At 34.6% G+C, this 23,997-nt stretch overlaps 1 protein-coding gene across 5 annotated transcripts in view; it reads left to right on the top strand.

Moving 5' to 3' along the window:
• grid1.S (glutamate receptor, ionotropic, delta 1 S homeolog) overlaps nt 1-23,287 on the top strand; it is a 547,369-nt gene extending 524,082 nt beyond the window's left edge. For 4 of the 5 annotated variants that reach the window (XM_041571139.1, XM_041571138.1, XM_041571137.1 and 1 more), the window contains exons 14-16: nt 6,989-7,155; nt 9,757-9,997; nt 22,660-23,287. In XM_041571139.1, coding sequence (XP_041427073.1) covers nt 6,989-7,155; nt 9,757-9,997; nt 22,660-23,082 — 831 coding nt within the window. In that variant the 3' untranslated portion in view covers nt 23,083-23,287. Of the gene's footprint in view, nt 1-6,988; nt 7,156-9,756; nt 10,029-22,659 lie in introns of all 5 variants that reach the window. The other variant, XM_041571140.1, reaches the window with a different exon arrangement.
• The last annotated feature ends 710 nt before the right edge of the window (nt 23,288-23,997 follow it).

The raw sequence follows: 23,997 nt of genomic DNA, 5'->3' as shown, positions 1-23,997 counted from the left end.
AAAGCCCCAGATCCTGAGCATTCTGGATAACAAGTCCCATACCTGTGCTGCCAAAATATCATAAGCCATATGCACAATGCATGCAAGAGCAAGAAGCAAATGATACCTAGGAAATCTTAATACTAGGACAAGCAATATAAATACATAATATAAACCCTTGTTAACAAAGCAGAAGAGTGTCACCCATAGCTAAGTCCAATCCCTTATCGGTGTTCCCTTGCAAAAAGTCTCCATGAAGAAATTTATATTTAATAGACAGTTGTCCCAGAATCAAAGCGTTTTGTTTTAAATACAGTGGAAAAATTGTCGAACAGTTGACTGAATAATGGAATATTTAGTATGGATATAATAAATGGTTGCATTATGTAAAATATGTCTTGGTGCATTATCATCTCTCATGAATGCTCACTTAGGGGCAGATTTACTTATGTTCCAATGTTAAATTAGAATTTAAAAAAAACATTTTGGTCAAAACTCACAATTTCTATTTAAAACCAGCAATTGAATTTGATTTATCACACCTCAACCATTGAAACTGTTCTAATTAGATACTTTTCAGCGTAAAATTTGAGTCTAATTCAATTCTAATTTGATTCTTTTCATGTCATTCCTATTAGATTGAATGTTAAACTTTCAAGATGATTCATAAATAACCTCCCTCCCCTTGAAGTAAATGCCAGTTTTTATGCGCAACAATTTTTTACGTGAGCAACAATTTTTCGCACTGCAAATGCATTAAAGTCAATGTGTGTTTTTTACTTATGGCGGACTTTTGTCATAATGCATTAAAGTTAATGGGTGCACATGGCAAAATGCGAAATTTCACAGTGATTCCATGGCTGGCAAATGAATTCTCTCATCATTTTGACCAGGAATATTTGGCCCTACAACATATTTTAATAATATATTTACAGAAAGGCAAAAGAAGATTTTAACTACAAATTGGAGATAATTGCATACAATCATCATTTTTAGGCTTCTGGCATAATAGTTCTATGCTAACTGAAGTGTTAAAGTATTTTTCCAAATGTAAACATGTAAAACTTCAATTCTCACCAAAAGAAAAAGTGTAATACTGCTAGCTAGAATATCTGTTACATATTTTATTGAAAAGTTACAAAATGTAACCAGTTCTTCCGAAAGCAAAATAGTTACTTTTCTGAACAGTAAGGGGGGTATTTACTAAACTCCGATTTTTACTAAGTTTTAAAGGGGATAAAACATGATTTTATAGAAATAAAAAACTAGAATTTTTCTGAGTTTTTGGGCATAAAATAAAAAAAATTGTAGGATTTGAATTTTTTTCACTATGTTCTTGAGTCTTTTTCTGCACCAGATTTTTTTGAGTAGATTTATTGATAAATACAGTAAAAAAATTACATAGGAGTTCGGTTTTAATCGGTTTATGAAAATAGTGAGACATTTTTGGATTTTAGTAAATAACCCCCTATATTATGGAAAGTATATGCAGTCAATAGAAGAAATATTCAGATATTGCCTTTTTTGGATAAGGACGCATTGGAGTGTACCAGTTTTTTGCTAAGAGCGCACCACATTTTTTGCTAAGAGTTATTTTGTAAGAAATCTGTTTCAGTTCACCTAATTTCCGAATTTGTAATGCGAGTAAATACTTTTCCCACATCTATTCTAGAAGCAGTTGGATGATTTTGGAATTAAAACTTAATTTCAATAGTGCAGCAGTGAGAATATGCCAATTACAACTATGCTTTTCTTTTTTCTTTTTGCAAATGGAGGTGAGATGCGCATTGAGATGTGTGAGCGTGGCCACTCGGTGTGGCTTTGTGTCTAAATATAGTTTTGACAGCAATTTTACAAATATAAATTTGCAATTTATGCAAACTGTTTAGTGTATATTTTTTTCCACACCAAAAGCTGTGAAGTAACGAGTCCACAAAGTGTGCGCATATAAATTTGCAGTTTGCATATATGTCCTCTTAAGGACAACAAAATAAAAATTTTAATTGTATATGCACATTACCGTATATACTCGCGTATAAGCCGAGTTTTTCAGCACTGAAAATGTGCTGAAAAAGTCTACCTCGGCTTATACGCGAGTCTCAGTACCGAGTCTCTCCCCTGCTGCTGCGTGCTCGTTCCCAGTGCCCAGTATCAGACAAGCTGCTGCCTACTCCAGCCTCTCCTTCTGGTGACGTCACGAGCGCCATTATTGCGCGGCGGCTTCTGGGATCTCAGTTCGCTTAGCATGGTCACCGGAGGCAGGGGACTGGACCTCGTTCCCTCCTGTGGGTTTCCCTCACTGTGACGGAGGAAGCGATTACGGATGGGGCTGAGAGCGAGGAGCAACGGGAGGCAGCCGGTGTGTGTGTGTGTGACACCCTCCTCTTGTGGCAATGGACGTCGACCGGCTTCAGGAGGCTCTGAAAGGTCAGACAGTTTCATGGCTATTGGGGCGAATGTGATGCAAACTAGGCATCTAGTCTAGTGGGGCTTTTAACCTCTGGCTGATTAGGGATCATGGGAGATGTAGTTCAGTGTAGGCTTAATTCCTTTCTATGCGCTGAGCACTGACACATGCGCAAATGTCACATAAGCAGCCTAATTCACCTGAAACAGCACCTTCTATACTCGCGCGTGTCAGTGCTCAGCGCATAGAAAAGAATGTTCGGCAAGGAGCAAATACACGGTCAGTCTCCCTTTATTTCCCGTGCCTGTCTGTGTGGGAGGCGGTGTTACAGAGGGAAAGGAATGTATGAAGAAACGTGCACGGGAGACCTGAAACTACAGAGGCTGCTTGCAGGGGGGGAGCTTTTTTCAGAGCTTTATTTCCACTTGCTTGTCTGGGAGGGAGGGAGGGGGGAGCAGCTTTTAGTAAAATGTAGCTGTGCCGGGAAAGGAAAATGTGACCCTGCATTCAAAAGTGTAGTATAGGCTTATACACGAGTCAATACAGGTTCCCAGTTTTCCTAGGTAAAATTAGGTACCTCGGCTTATACGCGGGTCGGCTTATACACGAGTATATACGGTAAATACATAAATTTTGCCCCGCTTTTTAAAAAATAATCATGCAGATTTCAATCTAAGGAACTCATTGGATAAACAAGTGTTATAAATTGTGTTGAAATATATCAAATCACCATGATTGGAGTTCCCCAATCATGCCTTGACTTTTATAAATACTTTTACTTTTCAACATTTTTTCTCAAATCCACGCTAAAATTCACAGCAGATGAAACAATCCACCCATTGTCTTTCACCTCTGCTGCTTCACACTCTGGAGAGACTGCTACATTTACTACAGTGCATTATTAATACAAAATAAAAGCAAAATCTTTTTGCCAGGTTTTGCCCATAGATTTTGGGTGACAAAAAAACTTTCTGGACTGTAATGTATATATAAGGAACTAGACTGAAGTATCTTGTCTGCAGGCAGGGCAAGTAATAGCAATAATGAAAAAAACATTTTGTACAGGTATGTACAACTGAGAAAACTCCAACTATGTTAGAAACTAAATGAAAACATTTTAAAAACGCTATTTTTGAACAAAAAACACCTTGATTTTTTTATCCAGAATGCAGCATCTCCCCCACAATATCAGCAGCATTGTGAACAAGAGTTATATCCATTGCATGCATTGAAACATGTTCCATATAGCAATTCCAGAGTAATTCCAGAGATGCAATTATGCTGATATTGTGGGAAAGTGTTGAATTGTGGATTACAAACATAATAATGTATCCCTGTTTTTTTGCACCTACATTTATAAATGAACTATCTAGTATTCAAGTAAACCCCCTAACCAAGCATGGGATCATTCATACTTGGAGATGTATTTGTGTTACATGTACTTTTGGTGTGGGACTTAAATATTTTTAAAGACATTTTTTATTTTGACTCTTGTATTAAATAACAGAAGCACTAAGTAAAATATTCTAATATTCCCAGCAGTGTTGACCTTTTGTGTATGTGATTGTAAAACTATTAAATGTAATAACGTTGCATTGTATCAATATTGAAATCAATGAGCCACTCTATTTGTAACTTTATTAAATTAAACTTAAATTCATGTTCCATTTAAATGTCAAGTGTATACAGTATATATATAGTATATCACATATAGCTTTGAATATTATGCTTGGTCCATTAAAATGTTATATGTTCCAAGGCTTACTTATTTGAGATATATCACATATAGTTTTAGATATTATGCTTGTTCAAGAAGTCATCCAAGCCACTGTTAAAGGCATTACTAGAATCTGCCCTATGTTGCTTCTCATCTGCGTTGCTTCAAATGAAAGCTTTATTCCTATTGTCTAAAGGGGTGGCCTCTCATTCTTTGATCTTTTCTATGGAAAAAAAAATCCCACCTTCTGTAAGCTTTGACAATCTCATAGTTTAAATCTTCCATTCATTTTATCATTTTAGTGGGATGTATGTCCACTTTAGCTCATTAATATTCTTATTAATGACTAAAGCCCAAAACTGCACTGTATATTCAAGGTAAGGCCTTGCAAGGGACCAAGAGACAAAATTATGTTTTCATCCCTAGATTTAATTCCCTTTTAAATGAAAGAGTAAATTGTTGCTTTTGCTTAAGTAGCCACTGAATAATATTGCCTAGAATTACACAGCTTGTTATCAACAAAATCCCGAGATTCTTCTCAAGTCAGTATATCCCCAGTACACTATCAAACAAAAGCAAAAGCAAAAGGCCAAGGACAGACCCTTGCGGTACTCCACCAGAGTTGTTAACTCTGGTCAAATTAGAAAATGTTCCATTTGTGTTTTATGCTTCAGCTAGTTCTCTATACAAATACAAATATAATGTTGACGCTAATATTCTTTGATGTAACCAATAACTTTTTGTGTGGTATTGTATCAAATGCTTTAGCAAGGTTTTTGTAAATTACATCCACTGCTCCCCTCCTTTGAAAAGGCAATTCATTTAGTCTGAGAAGATATACTTTATTATGCATAAAACAATGCTGGCATTGATAAACTGTGAATTGTGTTAAACGGAATTAGTCCATCTCTATTTGCTATTACAGGGTCAGCTCAGTATGTTACTGTATTTTAGATATCATAAGGAAAGGTGGCAGAATTAAAGCAATTAAAGTATCATATAGCTTTTAGTATTTTTTGGGGGGTTTTGTCCTGAGAATGTTCTCAAAGTTGGGAGCGTTATGTTAAGTCAACTGGTGTTTTCTCACTCAAATGCATTAACGTCAATGAGCATTTTATGGTGACTTTTTTGTCTCTGCAACATTTTTGTTTTGGCAAACTTTTGTTGCTGAAAAACTGGCAAAAAAGATTGCTCATAACTTATAGTTACACCCGGTACAGCCCTATCCATTCAGTAGTCTCTGTCGGTAGACATTGAACACAGGGTGTGACAAAGTCTGAACACTGAATATTTTCCGTGCAACTGTGTCCAATTCACTTTGAAGTGCAAGTGTATGTATTTTAATGTATCAGCCACAATTGTGTATGGCACAGTATCACCTCACTACTACTATTACTTTGGAATTATGTTTTAAAATGACAGCATTGTGGGTAAAAAAACATGGTGAAATTGCACATTGCACTTGATTTAGTTTCTAAATTACAGTATTCTTACAGATTTTCTCATTTGAAACAAAGTACAATATGTCATTAGAAGAGTATATAATGATAATTAGTGACTCCATGACCAACACAAAAAGAATAGGGGACAATGGACTGCCCTGTCTAGTGTGCTTAATTAGAGGGCATTATTGACATAACATTTTATCACACATGCTAGCAGTGATTACAATTTTACAACTATTTCCCCAAGGCCAAATCTATTGTTATACTATATTTTACTGATATAAGTACTATTTTGTACTTTTTAAATTTGCTTGAGATGCATTATGTAGAAAACACAACTCTGTAAACAAAGCTCTGTAAATGAATTGCTTTCCATGTACAGAGTGTAGTTTAGAACAAACAGTCATGAACTGAAAAGAAAAACAGGCTCTGTATAAAGCCAAAATAGTTATTAATAGTTTTAATAGGTTATGATCCTTAAGATTTTAACATTATTTTCAGATTAGTATTTTTGTTAAAAAAAACTGTATGTTTTGTCAAGGTACTGTATGTGTAGGTGTCTGAAAACCATACAGGGCATCTTGTTGAGCATTTAACTTTTCTCCAGCTAGTCATTGATTGGAAGTCATCTTTTTGATTTCTGTGTTTTAATAGTTTATTGCACACCAAGGTTGAGTTTTGTTTTCTCTAAAAATGTTAGTTTTTTTCACACAAAAACTGGAAAGAAAATCAAATTTCTTCGAAATTATGCCCCAAAGCAGCAAAAAAATCAGAAGTCAAAAATAATTCAGCTAAAACTTATTGAATTCATGTAGAAGTCAATGGCAGAGGTCCCTTTAACCATTTAAAGATGTTCTTTGCTGGTTTTGCTGAAAAACCCAATCAATTTGAGGTATGCAAGGGTTTTACATCTATAAACTTGAAAATTTTGAGGTGTTTAAGCCTATAAAGTCCAAATAAATTGAGATATTTGTAAAAACAATTTTTTTTAGCTTAATTAATTAGCCAAATTCATGGATTAGAGTTAGGTCAAGTCTGTTCCTGGTAAAATACTAGAAAAGAGGTTTAAGGGGCAGATTTATCAAAGGTCGAGGTGAATTTTTGAATTAAACCCTGTTGAATTGCTGTTTTAGCCTATGGGGGACCTCCTAGAACCTATTTGGAGTCAATTGGTGGACTTCAAAAAATCAAAGGTTTGTTTGGGAAAAAACTTTGAATCAAATTCAATTGAATGCCATATTCCTTCGGATATAGACTTATTCGATCAAAAGTGGACCTATTCGACCCAAAAAAAACCTTCAACTTAATTTCCTTGGTCTTTTTGAATTCGATTTTCACAGTTTTTTCAATTCCAAATTTGACCCTTGATAAATCTGCCCCAAAGTAAATAAATCCTCAAGAAAGTATTATGATCTTAACTCTATGTATGCTTTATTACAGGCAAAACGGGGAAACTACGCTTTCTTGTGGGATGTAACCGTTGTGGAATATGCAGCGCTCACAGATGATGAATGTTCAGTGGCTGTCACTGGGAATACTATTAGCAGCAAAGGCTATGGTATAGCGCTTCAACATGGCAGCCCTTATAGAGATATTTTCTCACAGAGGTAAGAGAAATCTATGCAAGTTTTGGATTCCTCTTATCTGAAGGAATACCACATTATTAATAATTATTAACTGCAAGTTAATAATTATTTCAAAAACATAACATAACATTTGCATTTGCTTTTTTGTCTACCAGCTAAATTAGTAGAGATACACTTATTCTGAACTTTAAAAAAAAAAAAAAACAACTAAAATCTATTAGTTTAGACAGCCTCAATAATTTGAAATTACAAATTTCTAACAGGGTACAGTATAGGTTTGCTTTCAAATTTATTTACAATATACAGAGGATTTTAGGGGGCCGATTCACTAACTTCTAGTGAAGGATTCGAAGTAAAAAAACTTCGAATTTCGAAGTTTTTTTTGGGCTACTTCGACCATCGAATGGGCTCCTTGACCTTCGACTACGACTTCGAATCAAAGGATTCGAACTAAAAATCGTTCGACTATTCGACCATTCGATAGTCGAAGTACTGTCTCTTTAAGAAAAAACTTCGACCCCCTAGTTCGCCATCTAAAAGCTACCAAAGTCAATGTTAGCCTATGGGGAAGGTCCCCATAGGCTTTCCTAAGTTTTTTTGATCAAAGGATATTCCTTCGATCGTTGGATTAAAATCCTTCGAATCGAACGATTCAAAGGATTTTATCGTTCAATCGAAGGAATAATCCTTAGATCGTTCGATCGAACTATTTGCGCTAAAATTTTAATTCCCAGTCGAATATTGAGGGTTAATTAACCCTCGATATTCGACCCTTTGTGAATCGGCCCCTAAGTCTCTTGAGCTGAAGGAACTGCAGTATAGAATACATAAATTAGTATATTGTATAATATGTTTATTATATGCAGGAATAAACTGATGAGTTTAAGGGGCTTATATATTTTTCTGTGTTTTAAATGGCAAAAATCTGAATTTTCATTGAAAAAAAAAAACTACAATTTTTCAAGCGTTATGCTCCTAAACCTAAAAGCTAAAACCTGTTGAAATCATGTAGAGGTCATTGGCAGATGGTCCCTTTTCTCCATAGTTTTGGGCTGTATGTGCTGGTTTTCATATGATAATCCACTAAATTTGAGTGTTTCGGAACACAACTTGATAAATTTGTGTTTTCAGAGCTGCAATTCGATAAAATTGTATGTTTCTACTTGACGCTTGATTTTGTTGCATGGATTTTATTGAAAATAATTATTGGTAAATTAAGAGCATTCAGGTTTGGGAATTTTTATTTTTTTTAAATAAAGTGAGAAAAATTTGGAGTTTTGTAAATAACCCTCTGAAGAATAGATGTTCAAGGGTAAATCCTAAATTGACAGCTACTCTTTTTTTTTCTCCATATGATTTATGACATACTGTATTTATGACATGACTTAAGTTCCATTTTAAAGTTTCAGAAACTCCATTGTTTTTTTTATAGATCCGTACATTTTATCCTAATATGAATAAAAATTCACCTCATTCTAATTTTAAAGTGGCATTCCTCTTACTTGGAAAGGCAGGGCTTGCCTTGGAAGTGGTGTTACATTCTGTAAACTGTTTTCTACATTTTCCTGAAATAAGCTTTTCCTGACAATGCTGTAACCTAAACAAAGTGAGGAAAGGAGTCTACTCCAAGGTAGTTTTATAAAGATAAAGTTGAGAGAACTAAGAGCAATACTATTTTAAAAATAAACAGTTTTAATTAATTTAATTTAATTAAGTTCCATGCTTCAGTAAATGCACTGTTCAAGCTTGAATTTTCATAGAATTGATGGCAAATGGCCTTTCAGTCATTTTGAAATGAGCCCCAAATTACCTTCTACAGTCTTCCTCCCTATTGAAGATATCATTACCTGTGCTTTTTAGCCAAAAATGCATGTTTAAAAGCACTCTGTGTGTCATAATGTTAACAGTAATTTGTAGGTATGTAAAATTATGAATTATATTTTTATTATATATATATATATATATATATATATATATATATATATATATATATATATATATATATATATATATATATATATATATATATATATTTATATATCTATATAGAAATATAGGGATTCGGCAAAAAGGGACTGACATAAAAAGTATAAGCACTATTTTCTTCTTGGAACTACATGGCAGAGATTTTGATGATAATAAAATACAACCATTGCTACATCTCTGTGTACTATTAAAGATTTGTTTTTTAACATATTATTGAAAATGAAAGTCCCAAATAAAAGTTAATCAAATATTTTGTTTTTTAAAATAGCAAAGAAGGATTTAAGGAGCAAATTTATCAAAGTTTGAATTTAGAACTCACTAAAATTAAACTCACTCACTTTCAATTCAATCATATGGGATTTTTAAAAGTATATTTATCAAATAGTGAACACCATTGATAAATGCAATTCTAAAATTCCCATAAGATTGAATAGAACATGGGTACGTTTTTCTGTGGTGAGTTCTAGGGGCAGCTTTATCAAGAGTCAAAGTGAAAATTCGTATTTTGAATTTAAAAATTAGAATTTCTGAGTTTATTTTAGTGTAATCAATTTGGAGTTGTTTGATGGTATCCTGAAAATCTAGTTTTTTTCAGAGGAAATCAAATTTGATTCATTCTTATTTCTCTATTTGAAGGATCCTTGAATTCCAGGACAGTGGTCGGCTAGATGTTTTGAAAGAAAAGTGGTGGCCACGGACAGGAAGATGTGATCTAAATAGCCACAATAATGCTCAGAATGATGGAAAGGCTTTAAAACTGCACAGTTTTGCTGGAGTATTCTGTATCCTGGCAATAGGCCTCCTGCTTGCTTGTCTTGTTGCAGCATTGGAATTATGGTGGAACAGCAACCGTTGCCGGCAGGATTCTCCAAAAGAGGTCCATAACTACTATTCTTATTATATAAAAGGTACCTTAGGGACATGCATCATTGGCGACAGTAACGGAATCAATAGATTTAGTTATGCAATGACAACCTACAGCACAATTTATCCTCACAGCTATATGTATATAGGCACCAATAATGCATATCCCTACTCAATAGTATGATTGTCCATCAATAATGACTCTTCATTGGTTCTAGAATCTGAAGAGTGAGCTGATTTATTGTTTACTTCATCATTGTTACTCTGGTTAAACATTTAGAACTGTATCTATAAAGCTGTGTAAAATATTTATGGTTTAAAAAAGTTGTCATCTTTAGAAAGCCCCACTGTAGTCCCTAACACATAAGCCCCCACAGTGATTGCAAAAATCTTTATGCATGATCCATTGACATTAATAATCATGTATTTACAAATGCTTGTAATGAAAAGTGGTGCACTTATTTACACTGCTTACCACAGAATTAAAATGGCAATGTAAATTGTGTTCTAATACTACTTTTTACACAGCTTTATAAATATGCCCCATAACCTTATATTTTAAAAGCTAGGCACTGGCACAGGCAATTTTTAGAGCCCCAAGACGAGGTGCTCCAATCCAACAACTGATTATACACAGAAGGCACAAAAAAGCAGGTCATTATGCCTCTTAACCCTTACTGCTTTGTTGCAGTCACTCATTCAGACACGTCTCCTGTTTAAGTATAAACAGTAATTGAGCAGCAGTTTTAATATTGCAAAACTGAACAAACACACACAGAAAAACAAATGAAGCAAATTGTAAGCATAGGGATACAATGCTGAATGTTGTCATGCATAAAGCAAACATCCATTTCCATCAATTAAACTTCTTAACAAGATAACCTTTTAGACAGATTTTCTTTTGTTCAGCAGATGTTTCTAAACAAAACACGAACATTCAGCTGAAGAAAGTATTTGCGAAACATATTCTTGTGCATGTTAAATGTTATAGTATAGAATCAAACAAAAAGACTTTTCAAATAAGCTTGCAGCGAAGATGCTTTTGTGTAAACCCAGTAAAAAAGAACAAAAAAGATACATCCCAGACTTTGTTTGGGAAATATGTAAATACATAATTATTTGTCATAATACTGTAAGTGATTTATAGTAAGGTGTGCTACAGGTCACAAATCCAATTACAGTAAAGTTCCTCAAACAAATGCACATTCCATTATGTACAAATAATCATATTGTTGTTTTGTTGCTATGACTCATGGCAGTACATTGGGATTATAAGTAATAAAACACTTAGCCTTTTTAATATACTAATATTTTCTATTGAGTGATTCCGATACCTGCTCCTTGCTATTGTACTGCTAAGTAACTTGTAAAAGCAGAAAAGATGGGAAGTGTCTTTTGAGAAGTGGTACATTTTGCTCTCAGTTTACAAAGGGCCATTTCAAAATGTAAACTGTTAGTAGACTATATACAGTAGGTATCATTGCCACCTTTCCTAGTCAGCAGTGGGCAGCAGTGATGTCATGGGCCGTTCCGTTGCGATCACAGGGGCAGGGCTCTGACATGGCGAACAATATCCGCATCATTCTAAGAGAGTTCTGCCTAGTTTTCCTAATTTGGAAAACAAGGCAGAAAGTTTTGACCTGGACATACACAAGTCAGATGAAAGTCACAGAGCACTCACATGGGAGACTTATTTTACACCTGTGGAAATTACAGGATTGCCCTTGCATTTACAACTATAGGCACTCATACTTGCACAATTCACAGACACTGTTATTGGTGCTGCACGGGTTAGAAAGCAAGAAGAAGACCTGTCAGAATCCTAGACCTGTCAGCTAGACCCACCAATTAATCTTTGGAAATTCAGACTCGACTACAATAAAAAAATTTTATAAATAATTACATACATACAATTATTTATGTGGAAATTTGATGTGTGTATATATATATATATATATATATATATATATATATATATATATATATATATATATATATATATATATATATATATATATATATATATATATGTATATATATATATATATCTTTAATGTCACTCCTAAGAGATCAATAGAAATTGATGGAACTGTAATTGGGTTAGACCACAGTTGCAGCATCCCATAACTCTTTACAACCCTCACAGGTCGCATATATTTAGCAGAGACATCTATTTCCCATGTACAAAAATAGATAGACATTTCATGTTATTAATCAAATTAACCGATTTAGCAAGTCTAAATTAGATTTGTCTATAATGAGAAAATGGACTATATGATGGAAAAGCACACTGTAGCACTGTAAAATATGTCTCTTTTTAAAAGTTAGGAATAATTTTTGACATGCCAGAGTTTGTAAAATGCAAGCAATAAATGCAACATAATGTAATATAATATGATAATAGACATCCAACACACTTGCATTTAGAATATAGCAATACCTTACATTTAGCAATGCTGATTGTTGGACCTTATTTACCAGTTTGCTTGTAAGGGGAATTTCTTGACACAGACCCCAAACATAAAAAAGGTCGGAACACCAATTCTTAAAAAAATGAAACTTCTTTATTTTTCTGATACGTTACTGGCAGTCATATACAAATTCCAACAGACTTTTCAATTGCCGTTTCCACTTTAACCTTTCAATTGCTTTCCGACCTGTTAGTCTGTGCGTTACTACCCAGCGTTTACAATAGGGGTACTCTTTACTCACAATCTGCTGGTCCTCTTTGGTCTGGCTCGGTGATCCGGTGCACCACTACACCCCTTCACCATTCCACCAGTCCCCCGCTTCGATCATCCGGCACTCGACCAGTGCCCCTTGACCACTCCGGCGGGTACCAGCTACCTGGACTTGAAGTCTTCTACTTCCACCCTCTCTTGCCTAACAACCTCACCACTATTACCCTATCTTGGGAATTATTCCCCAGATCCTAATCCGACTACGCTCCTTGTCGGGGCAAAAGACTACCCATACTAACTTTCCTATCTCAGACACCTAGTGCCTGCTAACTATGAACTACTATGCTAAGTTCTATCTTACTTTCCTTTCTGTTGTAGCTCTTCTTCAGGACTGCTCCTTTCAGACAGCATCCTCCCATTCAGACCCTAACACTAGGGTGTGGCCTTCTTTTATAGCTGCCCAGCTTCCCAGCCACTGCTGTATCACTTCCTCTGCATGTGCTGGTCCTCATTCTGTTCATGTGTCTCTCATCTGCTAATGGGGAATAAATTACACTTTTCTTATCCTTGAGCTCCACCTGCTGGCCACTCACCCAAATAACACTCTACTGCCACCTAGTGGATTTTTGAGATAACCATTTACACAGTGTTACATACAAATTCTCATTAACATCACATAATTCACAAACAACATTTTAACCATTTCACCCTCTCACAACACAATTCACTCTCTTACATGCTGCCCAGTCCTCTAAATTATTTGTGAAGTGGAAACAGTCGACAGTGTTGCACAATGTGAGTTTCATTAGCAAAAAGCACGGTATGCAGCACTGTAAAACAAAACAATAAATTAATAGAACAAGAGGGGTCAATACAATAATAAATATAAAACTAAATTCAACGTACAGTTACATTGAAGATTAAAGTTTAGTATTTAAGAGAGAAGAGAAAGGCACTTACAGTCTAAGTGATTGCAGTTCAATAAGAAGAAGACAGGCAATAGAGTTAATGAATAAATATGGTATTATGCATACTTTGTAACCTCAGTACCTGGGGTTTTCTTTAATATGAATCACCATACTTTGTCTGCAAAAAAATTAGTACAGGCTACTGCCTTATTATTACAGAGGAAAAAGAGAAAAAAATTAACTTTTTGATTAAAATGGAATCTATGGGAGATGACCTTCCCAAAGCATTCTGGGTAATGGTTTCTGGATATTGAATCCTATACCATTAGCATAAAAACGAAAACATTTGACAACGCATTTGAAGTTTGTTCTATTTTTCCAAAAAAAAAGGTAAAACATATTTGCCTTTTTTTCCCTTTTAACTTGGCATTAGAATTCAGCTTTATAACAGGGATGTAGGGATAATATGCTTAGTAACTAAGAACATGTAGGGACCCATAGGGGTTAATCTGCCCCTATGGCTTTAAGGCCCTACCCTTTTCCTTAGTTACTAGGCAAAAACCTATGTATCCATTTAAGTTTAACATCATTGTTATTGGCCAAGAGGTGTAATGACCACTTCCTGCCACACTGCAAGATAGTGTGTGTAAGGAGTGGCCTCTTCCTCTTTGGCTGCTGGATGCTAATCCAGCTGGGTGTGCCCAGGGGAGCCTTGGCGAAGGCCTTGATCCTGAAATGTAAGTCCAAATGTAACCATGCTCTACTCACTAGCTGGAAAGTGACTGTGGTGTGGATAGCCCAGATTAGCGTTACAAACACATACACTGATAACTCCAGAGTTTCTTAAAAATACATTAAGGGGCCTTATTATTAAACTTTGAATTTTTCTGGTTGAGTTTTAAAGGGGAAAAAATGTATTATGATCCGAAGCTACTAAAAATCCACCAGCTAAACCTTTTGAAATCATGTAGAAGCCAATGGCAGATGGCCCCTTTAACAATTATAACATGTTTTTTGCCTTCATGATTCTCAATAGTTTTGGGCTATTTGAAGCTTGTTTTCATTCGATATTTCAATACATTTGACTTGTCGAGACAACAGTTTGATAAAATCGAGTTTTCTGGACAACAATTACAAAATGTTGCAAGATTCGATTTGACACTGGATTTTGCACAATTTTTCCCTGCACCAAATTTTCCGATAACATTTATTGGTAAATTTAAGGGATTTGGGTTTGGGAGTTTAGTTAAATGTATTTTTTTAACTATAATGAGGAAAGTCACATTTTAGTAAATACCCCCTAAATGATGAACAAAAACAAAAAAAGGTTTTGAAGAAGTGCAGCAAAGAAAATCATGCATTAAACATTCTTCCAATCAAGTATTAGTTAATCACACTTATGATTTAAAAACTCTGGAGGCACTGGTATGCATGTCAGTATTGATGAGTGAAAAATTCACAAAAGCGTGGAAAAATTCATGAAATATCAGCATTTTGCCAAACTGACACATAAAGGGGTGTTTTATCTCCACATTTTTACATGTCAAATGTTCTGGAGTCAATTAGTTTTATCCCTCACTTTTTCCAGCATAATGCATGAAGAAATTCTAATAATGCTGTTAGCATTTATTCTATCACTAAAACCTTCATTATTTTGGTGAAACTAAATGCATGTTGGCATTGCTATTTTTCCTAAGTGAAAAACATTTTTGTGGCAAAACAAAAAGTATGGCAAAATTCTAGCTTGAGATTTACAAAAATTTTCATCAATCGGGTAAATGTAAATTTCTCTAGAAATCTATATAAGCCAACAAAAATGTGCTCATCCCTTGACTTCAGGAATTCCTGATATGGTTATTTTCAGTTACTGAATCTGTTTTATACAAGGACTTGTAACAGTTTGACCCAGTGTATGATCACCTGGGTCATTACAGTGAATGCAAATACGTACACTATAGCAATGCTATTTTATTAAATCTTAGAGAGTTATTTATCAAAATCCAAAAATTTCTCACTATTATCTGAAAACCACTCCAACTAAATCCACACAGACTTTTCCTGGAGAATTTATTCTGAGGGAAAAGACTCAATCAAAATTGTGAAAAAATCTGAATCATACGATTTTTTTTCAGATTTGATATTATCACCCGAAAACCACGAAAGATTATTGTATGAAACCCAGCGCAGGTCAGGATATCTTCAAAATGTCAATGGGACATCTGCCATTGACTGCCATTGACTTCTATATGATCAGGTCTGAGCTGGAATATTTTTTTATTTGGGCTTTTAACACCACAGGAGTTTAATAGATCATCAAAAAAATGTAGTTTAGTCTTGGGGGTCATTTAATAACAATAGAAATTAGATTTTTTTTATGAATCTCTAAACATTTGTGGTTTTTCTATATTTCTAAAAATATTTGAAAAATGTAAAAAGTGAAAATTCACAAAAATCTGCAAGGCAAAACTTCTCCAAGTAAAAATTGTCAAGGTGCTGTAGAAGTCAATGGAAGCTATGTGATCCTATTGGACCACTTTAAAACACTTCAGACTTTTTTTAGAGGATTTTCGATTTTTTCTCAATTAGAAATTGTCCAAAAAACGGGGGTATTCATATTTTTTAGCACATTGTTTTGTGCTTTTTTTTGTATTTTTTAATCAGATTTTTTTAAGTAAATCAAACAACATTCATAGTTTTAGAGTTTGTGAGTTGTCATGGTTTCCAAAACCTCTATAGTCCCTAAACTCAAGCCTTTAATGAATACGTCTTTTGAGTTTCTGTGTTTATGGTTATAGTTTTCACAAGTATTTACAAAACTAGATCATGCGGAGTCTATTTATTCACCTGTTCAAAAGCTAAAGCTACTCAAATGCTAAAGGTGGTAAGATGAAAAGTGCATAAAAGGCATAACCCACCATGGCTGGAGGTGCAAAGCTTTAACTTGTTCAGAAATGAAAAAAGCCTCTGCCATGTAATGGGTTTACTTGGGAAGACCATTGGGTCCAGGTGCATGCCCCTTACTAGCATGGCATTCATTAGGCACTAAAATTGGGTCTTTGAATGCAAGGGTGAGATGCAGAAGTAGCTCTGCGCTTATAGCATAAGGCAGTTGTTAAATAAATAATTTCTGCTTGTGCACGATGTGTGCACTCAGCACACCGATGCATAGTGCAGATGCAATAAATATGGATTGGGTGCAAAAACTGTGAATTGCCATGGGCCAGTCATAAATAATCGACCCCTTTCATGCTGTTGATCCCACTTGTTTAGTATTAATAGTTCCACTGACCCCACAATATACTATGACAGTCGAGTTCTAATTGTAAAATGCTTATCAACTTGCTGTAGAACATTAAAATTACATAAGAACATCTGGATGCCAGCTTTTTTCCAGCTGGCTTGCATATTAGCCATTGCAACTCACAGTCATCTTTAATGACCATATATTTTGCTCTCCTCTCTCAAGTAACACAATGAATAACACATGATGTGTACAGTGTTTAGGCTTAGCAAAGTCAGCTTGGAACTATTTGAAGAGGTTGCTATTTTGTCATTTTAGATTTTAGTGTATTATATTGTTCCATTCTAATATGACATGTTTATTTCAGTTATATCTTAAAATCAAGGATTTTCAGCATGTGAGAATATATGCCAGTGTAGGGTTGTAGATATGAAAATTAGCATTTTTCATCTGCAGCCACCTTTTCTATGATTGTTTCATTCCAAGATTTTATTATATATATATATATATATATATATATATATATATAATTTTAAAGCATGAATTCCCTGTTACACAGGGAATGGAGGTTTTTTTTTTTTAATCAGAGAAATGTCAAGAATAAGTCTTTACAATCAATATCATAATACGCAAAGTAATATTAAGCTAACCATGCATGGGCAGACAGTTATCAGCTTATTTTTCATCTATGCAGCCTATGCATATTTCAGTCAAATATGACTTGGGGCGGTGGGAAAATCTAATTGGAATAGGACTACATTGTGATGTGAATGCAATCCTTCATGTTCTCATGCTATCTGATTAAGTACACCACTGGGCAGATGGCACTTGGCGTATCTGTGTGGTCAGCTTAATTTTAAAAGTAGGTATACCAGAATGAAAATAGCACAGCACATACCTTTCAGCAAAGCCTATAGCATTATTGGTTTAAATTAAATGGGATAATTTACTGCAAATGACATAAATTTGGATGCAGTAATTTCCTATTTTTAAAATTTCTTAAATTGTAATTGTGTTCCGTGTCTTCCTAGGCTTTATTATGTCAGTTCAAATTCTATTTAATCTTTTTAGCTTCTCAAATGCCTGGATTTATTTATTAACAGTAGATTTCAGATAGGCTTTCAGACTACTGCATTCTAAATGCCCTGTCATATCGCTAAATTTTCAGAAATAAGGTGCAACAGAACATCATAAATTCATAACCATGGCCAAACTTTGAGTATAAGAATCTTACTCATATGGTTACAGATGCAATATGTGTATTTGTTTAAAGTAATAAGTGATTGTTTCTCCTCATATGAAGCCTTTCACAAAATGTGGGCTTCAAAGAATTTGACTTTAAAGAATGACAGACCCTCTGGTGAGACGCCTATTTACTGTTCTTTCCCTTCATTGACTGTCATGTGAACTCTTTTTTTAATTTAGCATACTGCATATTTCAGTAAAACTAGTAAGTAGAAAAGCTGAGCATTAAGCGTGCTGCCTTGAACACACTCAAGATCATGACACTGTAAAAAGTATTTTGCTAAAACTTTTCTGTGTTAAATAAGTTTAAAAACTGTTTGCATGGCAATGGATTTCTGGTCTGTTTCTAAAATAGCACCCTTAGAGAGCACAGATGGCAAATTATGAATTAAATTATCCAATTTGTTTTCACTTAAAGTCATATTATTTTAACCACAGAAAAAGCTAGGATCTCTTCACAGAGCCTAGCATGTGGCTCTATTGCTAATAGAAATATGTAGCTATATGGCTTTTGATCAAAGTTTACTTCTCATACAGAGTAGTCATTTGTGTTTTCTAGGATAATCCAGATAATAATTGATAGTGATGATTGACAAACCAAGAAGATATTCCATGAAAAAAAGCAAGTAATGTACACCACATGCTAAAAATGTAGGATCTCTTTCTTCTACCTCATTAGGAATCACCTCTACCACTTCTCAGCATATTATTAAGTTCAATGGCCAAGGGTTTGGTAATCTATGATATTAGCATTATCTCATGAATGATATTTTTCTACTGTACTGTACACTCACACAATCCTACCATACACCATATTATACAGGGCATGGGCTACTGTCTGCTCATACCCAGCTGTTCCACATGAAAGGGGGGTGGGGTTATTAAGGAAAGAGGGAGGAAGAGCATAAGGAGAGGAATTCGCTGGATATGTGTGACATATTCTGGAATGAGGTGGAAAAACGAATAGAAGACAATGCTGTGTGTGGTGCAAAGAAATAAAATACTGTTGAAGACAGGAGAGATTGGCTTTTCTGTGAAGAACTGACCAGAACTGAACACTTCAAGAATTGAAACCAGAAACATAGAATTGCCAGGTGTGCTATAATTATTTTACTGGTGATTATATGCTTTTGGCAGTCAAGGGGTTAAGTTAATAAACTGTTTTCTTTTGATAACTCCAGTATCAATTACACGTTTAGGCTCTTTTGCATAACTGAAACAAAGAGCTTTGATTAGTGTTTGTATCCTTCCCATTAGAAAAGTGACTCTCTGGTTTAGAACCAATCCTGCACTATATAGATGAGTTCCATCAAAACTCATCTATAGCTGGCATGTGATCACTAAATAACCCTTGCTGTGATTCAAGCCCATGTGGGTGAGTATAACCTTACCAAGATCTTAAATGAATAACGCCGATGCTAAACTTGAATTCTTTTCCGGAAAATGCTAAAAATATTATTATTCCAATGTATTAATAAATACTATCCAAAATACAAATACTATTAATAAAAGCCTGACAGGAAATGAATGGCTTATTTTCTAAATACAGAATTTAATGGATTCTGAATTTCAATACATAATGCTTTCAAATTCTATTTATTGAAAAAAAGCTATGTTCTAGACAGACCTACTTTGGCTTTGTCGGGCTCCAGAATTTAGATTGCAGGGATATTACCTAAAGAATATGGTTTTATTAGAAGGAAAACCTCCATCTCAAATAAAACATATGCTGGATAGTATAAATGCTTTACATACTGTATATGATCAGTATTCAAATGTTGTTAGTATATAATATGTCTTCATTTAAAAATCTGTAGACAGTTTACAGTTTGCATAAAATTCATAGCAAAATGCTCTTCTAGCAATAACTGTGAAGGATCAGCCAGTATTGCCCAATGAGAAGCACTACCTAGTAATGTTGGCTAATCTTTTACTGTTATGGCTAGGAGTTAGTAAGGCAGTGATATTAATTAATTTAGATTATTCAACTACCTAAAACAGTCAAATGTGAACTTGGAAAATGTCTATCTTAACAATATATGGCTTTACGAGTTTACATAAACTTGGGGGGCTCTTATGACTGGAAATACCATGCCTCTGAATTCCGTATACTTGGGTAAACCTAGGGACACTGGACATCAAACTGTATTAAATGAGTATTAATTGTCAGTATGTTTGTCCAGGTATATAAGGATTTGTGCAAGGTAAGATGCTATCAAATGGAAGCTCTGCAGGGATTTTTTAGAAATTCAAATCGTGTTTACATATGCTGTTTGGTAGCATGGAGTAGACATACACCTTTACTCATTTTAGATTTAGGGCAAGTGTACTTTAAAAAACATTCACTTGGGGGCTCGTATGACGCTTGTATTGGGTGTTTATTTTGCAACAGTTGACACATTGACCATGATAATTTGTATTTTAACAATTTTGGGGCCATATACTTGGGTGCCAAGAGACTGGCAAAATGCTAATGTTGTACCTCTATTCAGAAAGGGATCCTGGTCTCAGCCTCAAAGCTATATTCTAGCTAGTCTGACATCAGTGGTGAGAAAGCTTTTCAAAGGGGTACTAAGAGATAAAATATTTAGGGGGGCACCACGTGTGGCATAGAGTAGAGCAGACACCTGCTCCATAATCCAAGCTGGCAAAACTCAAAGCAATTGCATACCCTCAATACTCTGCACCGAGCATAATAGCAGTAGGACATCACCTGCAACATGGGGAAACGCAAAACTAGAGAGCAGGTGGGTACAATGTTGCCGTTCCTGGGAAAAAACCCAGGCAGCCTCACAGCAGGAGATCCAAAATGGCACTGATGACAACGAGCGTCATATAAATTTGCAGGCCTCCTCACCCAGCACAAATATAAAAATAGATAGGGTATGCACACTTGAAGACAAAGGTGGTATTAGAAAAATCTTTCTCTGGAGAACAGACGCTTGCGAGAGGACATGATTACTCTTTAAAAGTACATTAGAGGCATCGTAGACCACTAGCGGGAGATCTATTTTTCCATTTTTATGATTTTTGATCTTAGAACATAAGGATATGGGGCAGATAAGTGAATGTTCCAGTTGGGTATTAATAACCACAATGGTCCTTACTGATAGCTGGGGTGAGAGGTTGACCGCACTTATAAAAAATGGACACAAAAATGAAAAATTAACAGATCTGGTTTTGTTATTTATAGATATAATACCACCAATTTGTTCAAGATTAAGTGAGTTATTTACTAAACTCAGATTTTTTTCTGGTTGGAGTTTTAAAGGGTAATACCATTTTTATATAAAAAAAAACTCTATTCTTTGATATTTACTAAACCTGAAAGTGCTGGGAAAAAAGTACTCCTTCTCAAACTTGCCAAGGTCATGTAAAAGTCAATGGCAGATGCGCCTTTTACAATTTGAAGACATAATGGTCTGCCTTGGGTTAATCCAAAGAACTTGTGGTTTTCAGGAGTTCAGTCTGAAAAAATCATACGATTCAGATTTTTTTTCATGATTTTATCAAGTCTTTTCCTGCACTAGAATTTTTTGAGTTAATTTATTGATAATTAAGGTACAAATGAGAAAATGAGAATGGGAGTTTGGTTGAAGTGGTTTTAATAAATTAATATGACATTTTGGATTTTAATAAATAACCGACTTAATGTGTCATTGTGTAAATTGGTCATCAAGTGCAGTTTATGTCCCTAACAAAGTGTTTTGCTGAGAATACAAAACCTGCACACCAAAAAATGCAAAAGTAATGTAATGCCTCTTTAATAATAACAAGCTCACTTAAATGTTGAATAGTATAGATCCTCACTTATAACTTTTATTCAGACTCTAGTATCACTAATTTTTGCAGATGTCGGTTTGTGTCTACCTACAGACAGAAATAACTTTATACCACTGTCAGACTGTTGTGTGCACCAAATTTAATGAACAGGACAAATAGAATGGGGGTCATTTATCAACACTGGGCAAATTTGCTCATGGGCAGTAACCCATGCCAACCAATCAGATTGCTGCAATCATTGTCCTACTTGCAGCTGGCTTCAAAAATCTAACCACTGATTGGTTGCTATAGGTAACTGTCCATGGGCAAATTTGCCCAGTCTTGATAAATGAGCCCCACTGTCTGTTGATTTTGCACTGTGTAGTAGGTCCATGACTTGGCCAAGCAGGTGACATGAGTATGTGTGGGTTTTTTCACTGTCTGTTTGGAAAATGCTGCTTAGGTATGAAGCCAGCATTCACTTGGCCTATTAACATTACAGTTTTAATATAATTTTGAATGAACTAACGTTTCCACTTGTGCTGTAATACAACACTGGCATATACTGCCCCACCCCACTAAACTTTTGTTCATATTGTTCATGGTTTAAATTTATTTTTCAGTCCATTTTATTTTACATTACATGATTTAAATAGTTGCAAGAATATATTTATATCTGAGTTAAATATTTGTGTAAATTGTTACTCTAAAATATACATATATGATTTATTTACTAACCCAATAACATCATATACAACATTGCATTAATTAAAAAAATTAATACCATTTTATCATGCAATCTTTTTTTTCTGATTGTATTCTATATCTATATCTGTAGGATAAAGAAGTCAACTTAGAGCAAGTACACAGACGTTTGAACAGCTTAATGGATGAAGACATGGCTCACAAGCAAATCTCAACAGCATCAATTGAAATATCTGCATTAGAAATTGGTGGAATGCCATCAAGTCAAACCTTGGAACCTGTACGGGAATACCAGAATACTCAACTCTCAGTCACCACATTTTTATCTGAGCATCAAGGTGGTGGAAGGACACTTACATCTGTACCAAGCAGTAGCTTACCTTTGCCCCTTAGCAGTTCAGCAACCATGCCCTCAATGAAATGTAAACACAGATCACCAAATGGAGGAATATTTCGTCAAAGCCCCGTGAAAACACCAATGCCACTCTCATTTCAGTCCATGCCAGGGGGGCCCATTCCAGAAGCCATTGAGCCTTCTCATGGGACATCTATATAATTCAAAAATTTACCTACGAAGATTTTTAATGCAAAAAAAACTCTTACATTTTTCCTGTACATATCTGTAAATAACAAAAATGAAGTGGGTTAAAAAGTGTATTTTGAATATTCCCTTTTTTGAAGTCAGTAAAACAAAGAAAAACATGTATGAATGGCTTTGTAAATTTTGTTCTCTATGAATAAAATAGCAAGTTACTTGTGAACCTTCTGAAGTGCCAAAGAAGACCTGTGACTTGGGCTGAGGGCAGTCAGTCCTTCAACACCTACCATATTCATTTATTGGGTTCATTTATTGCTTAGACTATCACATTTACAGATGATGTTATTGACCATGCAGCACTTCATTTGAAAATTTTACTTACAAGCATTTAAAAAAATCTTTAAAAAGAAAAGTGCTTGGGGTTGATTCTACAAAACTCCTAGGTGAAAGCACTGCATTAGGTTAAAGCATTAAATTGGATTTCATGTGTATTGTGCTGTGTGGCCTTTTAATTTAACCTTTAAAATTGGCAGGATATAAGATATCTGTAACTGCAAGGTTAGAGGTGACCAGAGAAATCTGTTGCGAAAACTATGTAATCATCTTTTTGCAGCAAGTAGAGTGAAATGTTGCCAATGATCTAGAAATGTGAAAAAGTACTAAATGAGAAAACAAATTCTGAGTTAGTGTATTTTGAGCATTGTTTCTTCTTTTTTATGATACTGACAAAGCAAAAACCCATTCCACTCAATTCCATAGGGTACATTTACAGAATAAAAGTTTTTATTTTATTTTTTAACATAATTAAGAAAAAAACACAAACATTGGTATGGTGATCAGATAGAAATATTTGCTTTATGGTATTTTATATTTGTGTTCCAAAGATTTTGTGCTAATTAACCGGTCTGCCAGATATACAGTAATTTTCATGTT

The sequence above is a fragment of the Xenopus laevis genome, chromosome 7S, assembly GCF_017654675.1.
Source record: "Xenopus laevis strain J_2021 chromosome 7S, Xenopus_laevis_v10.1, whole genome shotgun sequence".
Classification (NCBI taxonomy): Eukaryota; Metazoa; Chordata; class Amphibia; order Anura; family Pipidae; genus Xenopus; species Xenopus laevis.
This window is presented reverse-complemented; position numbering and strand designations above follow the sequence as displayed.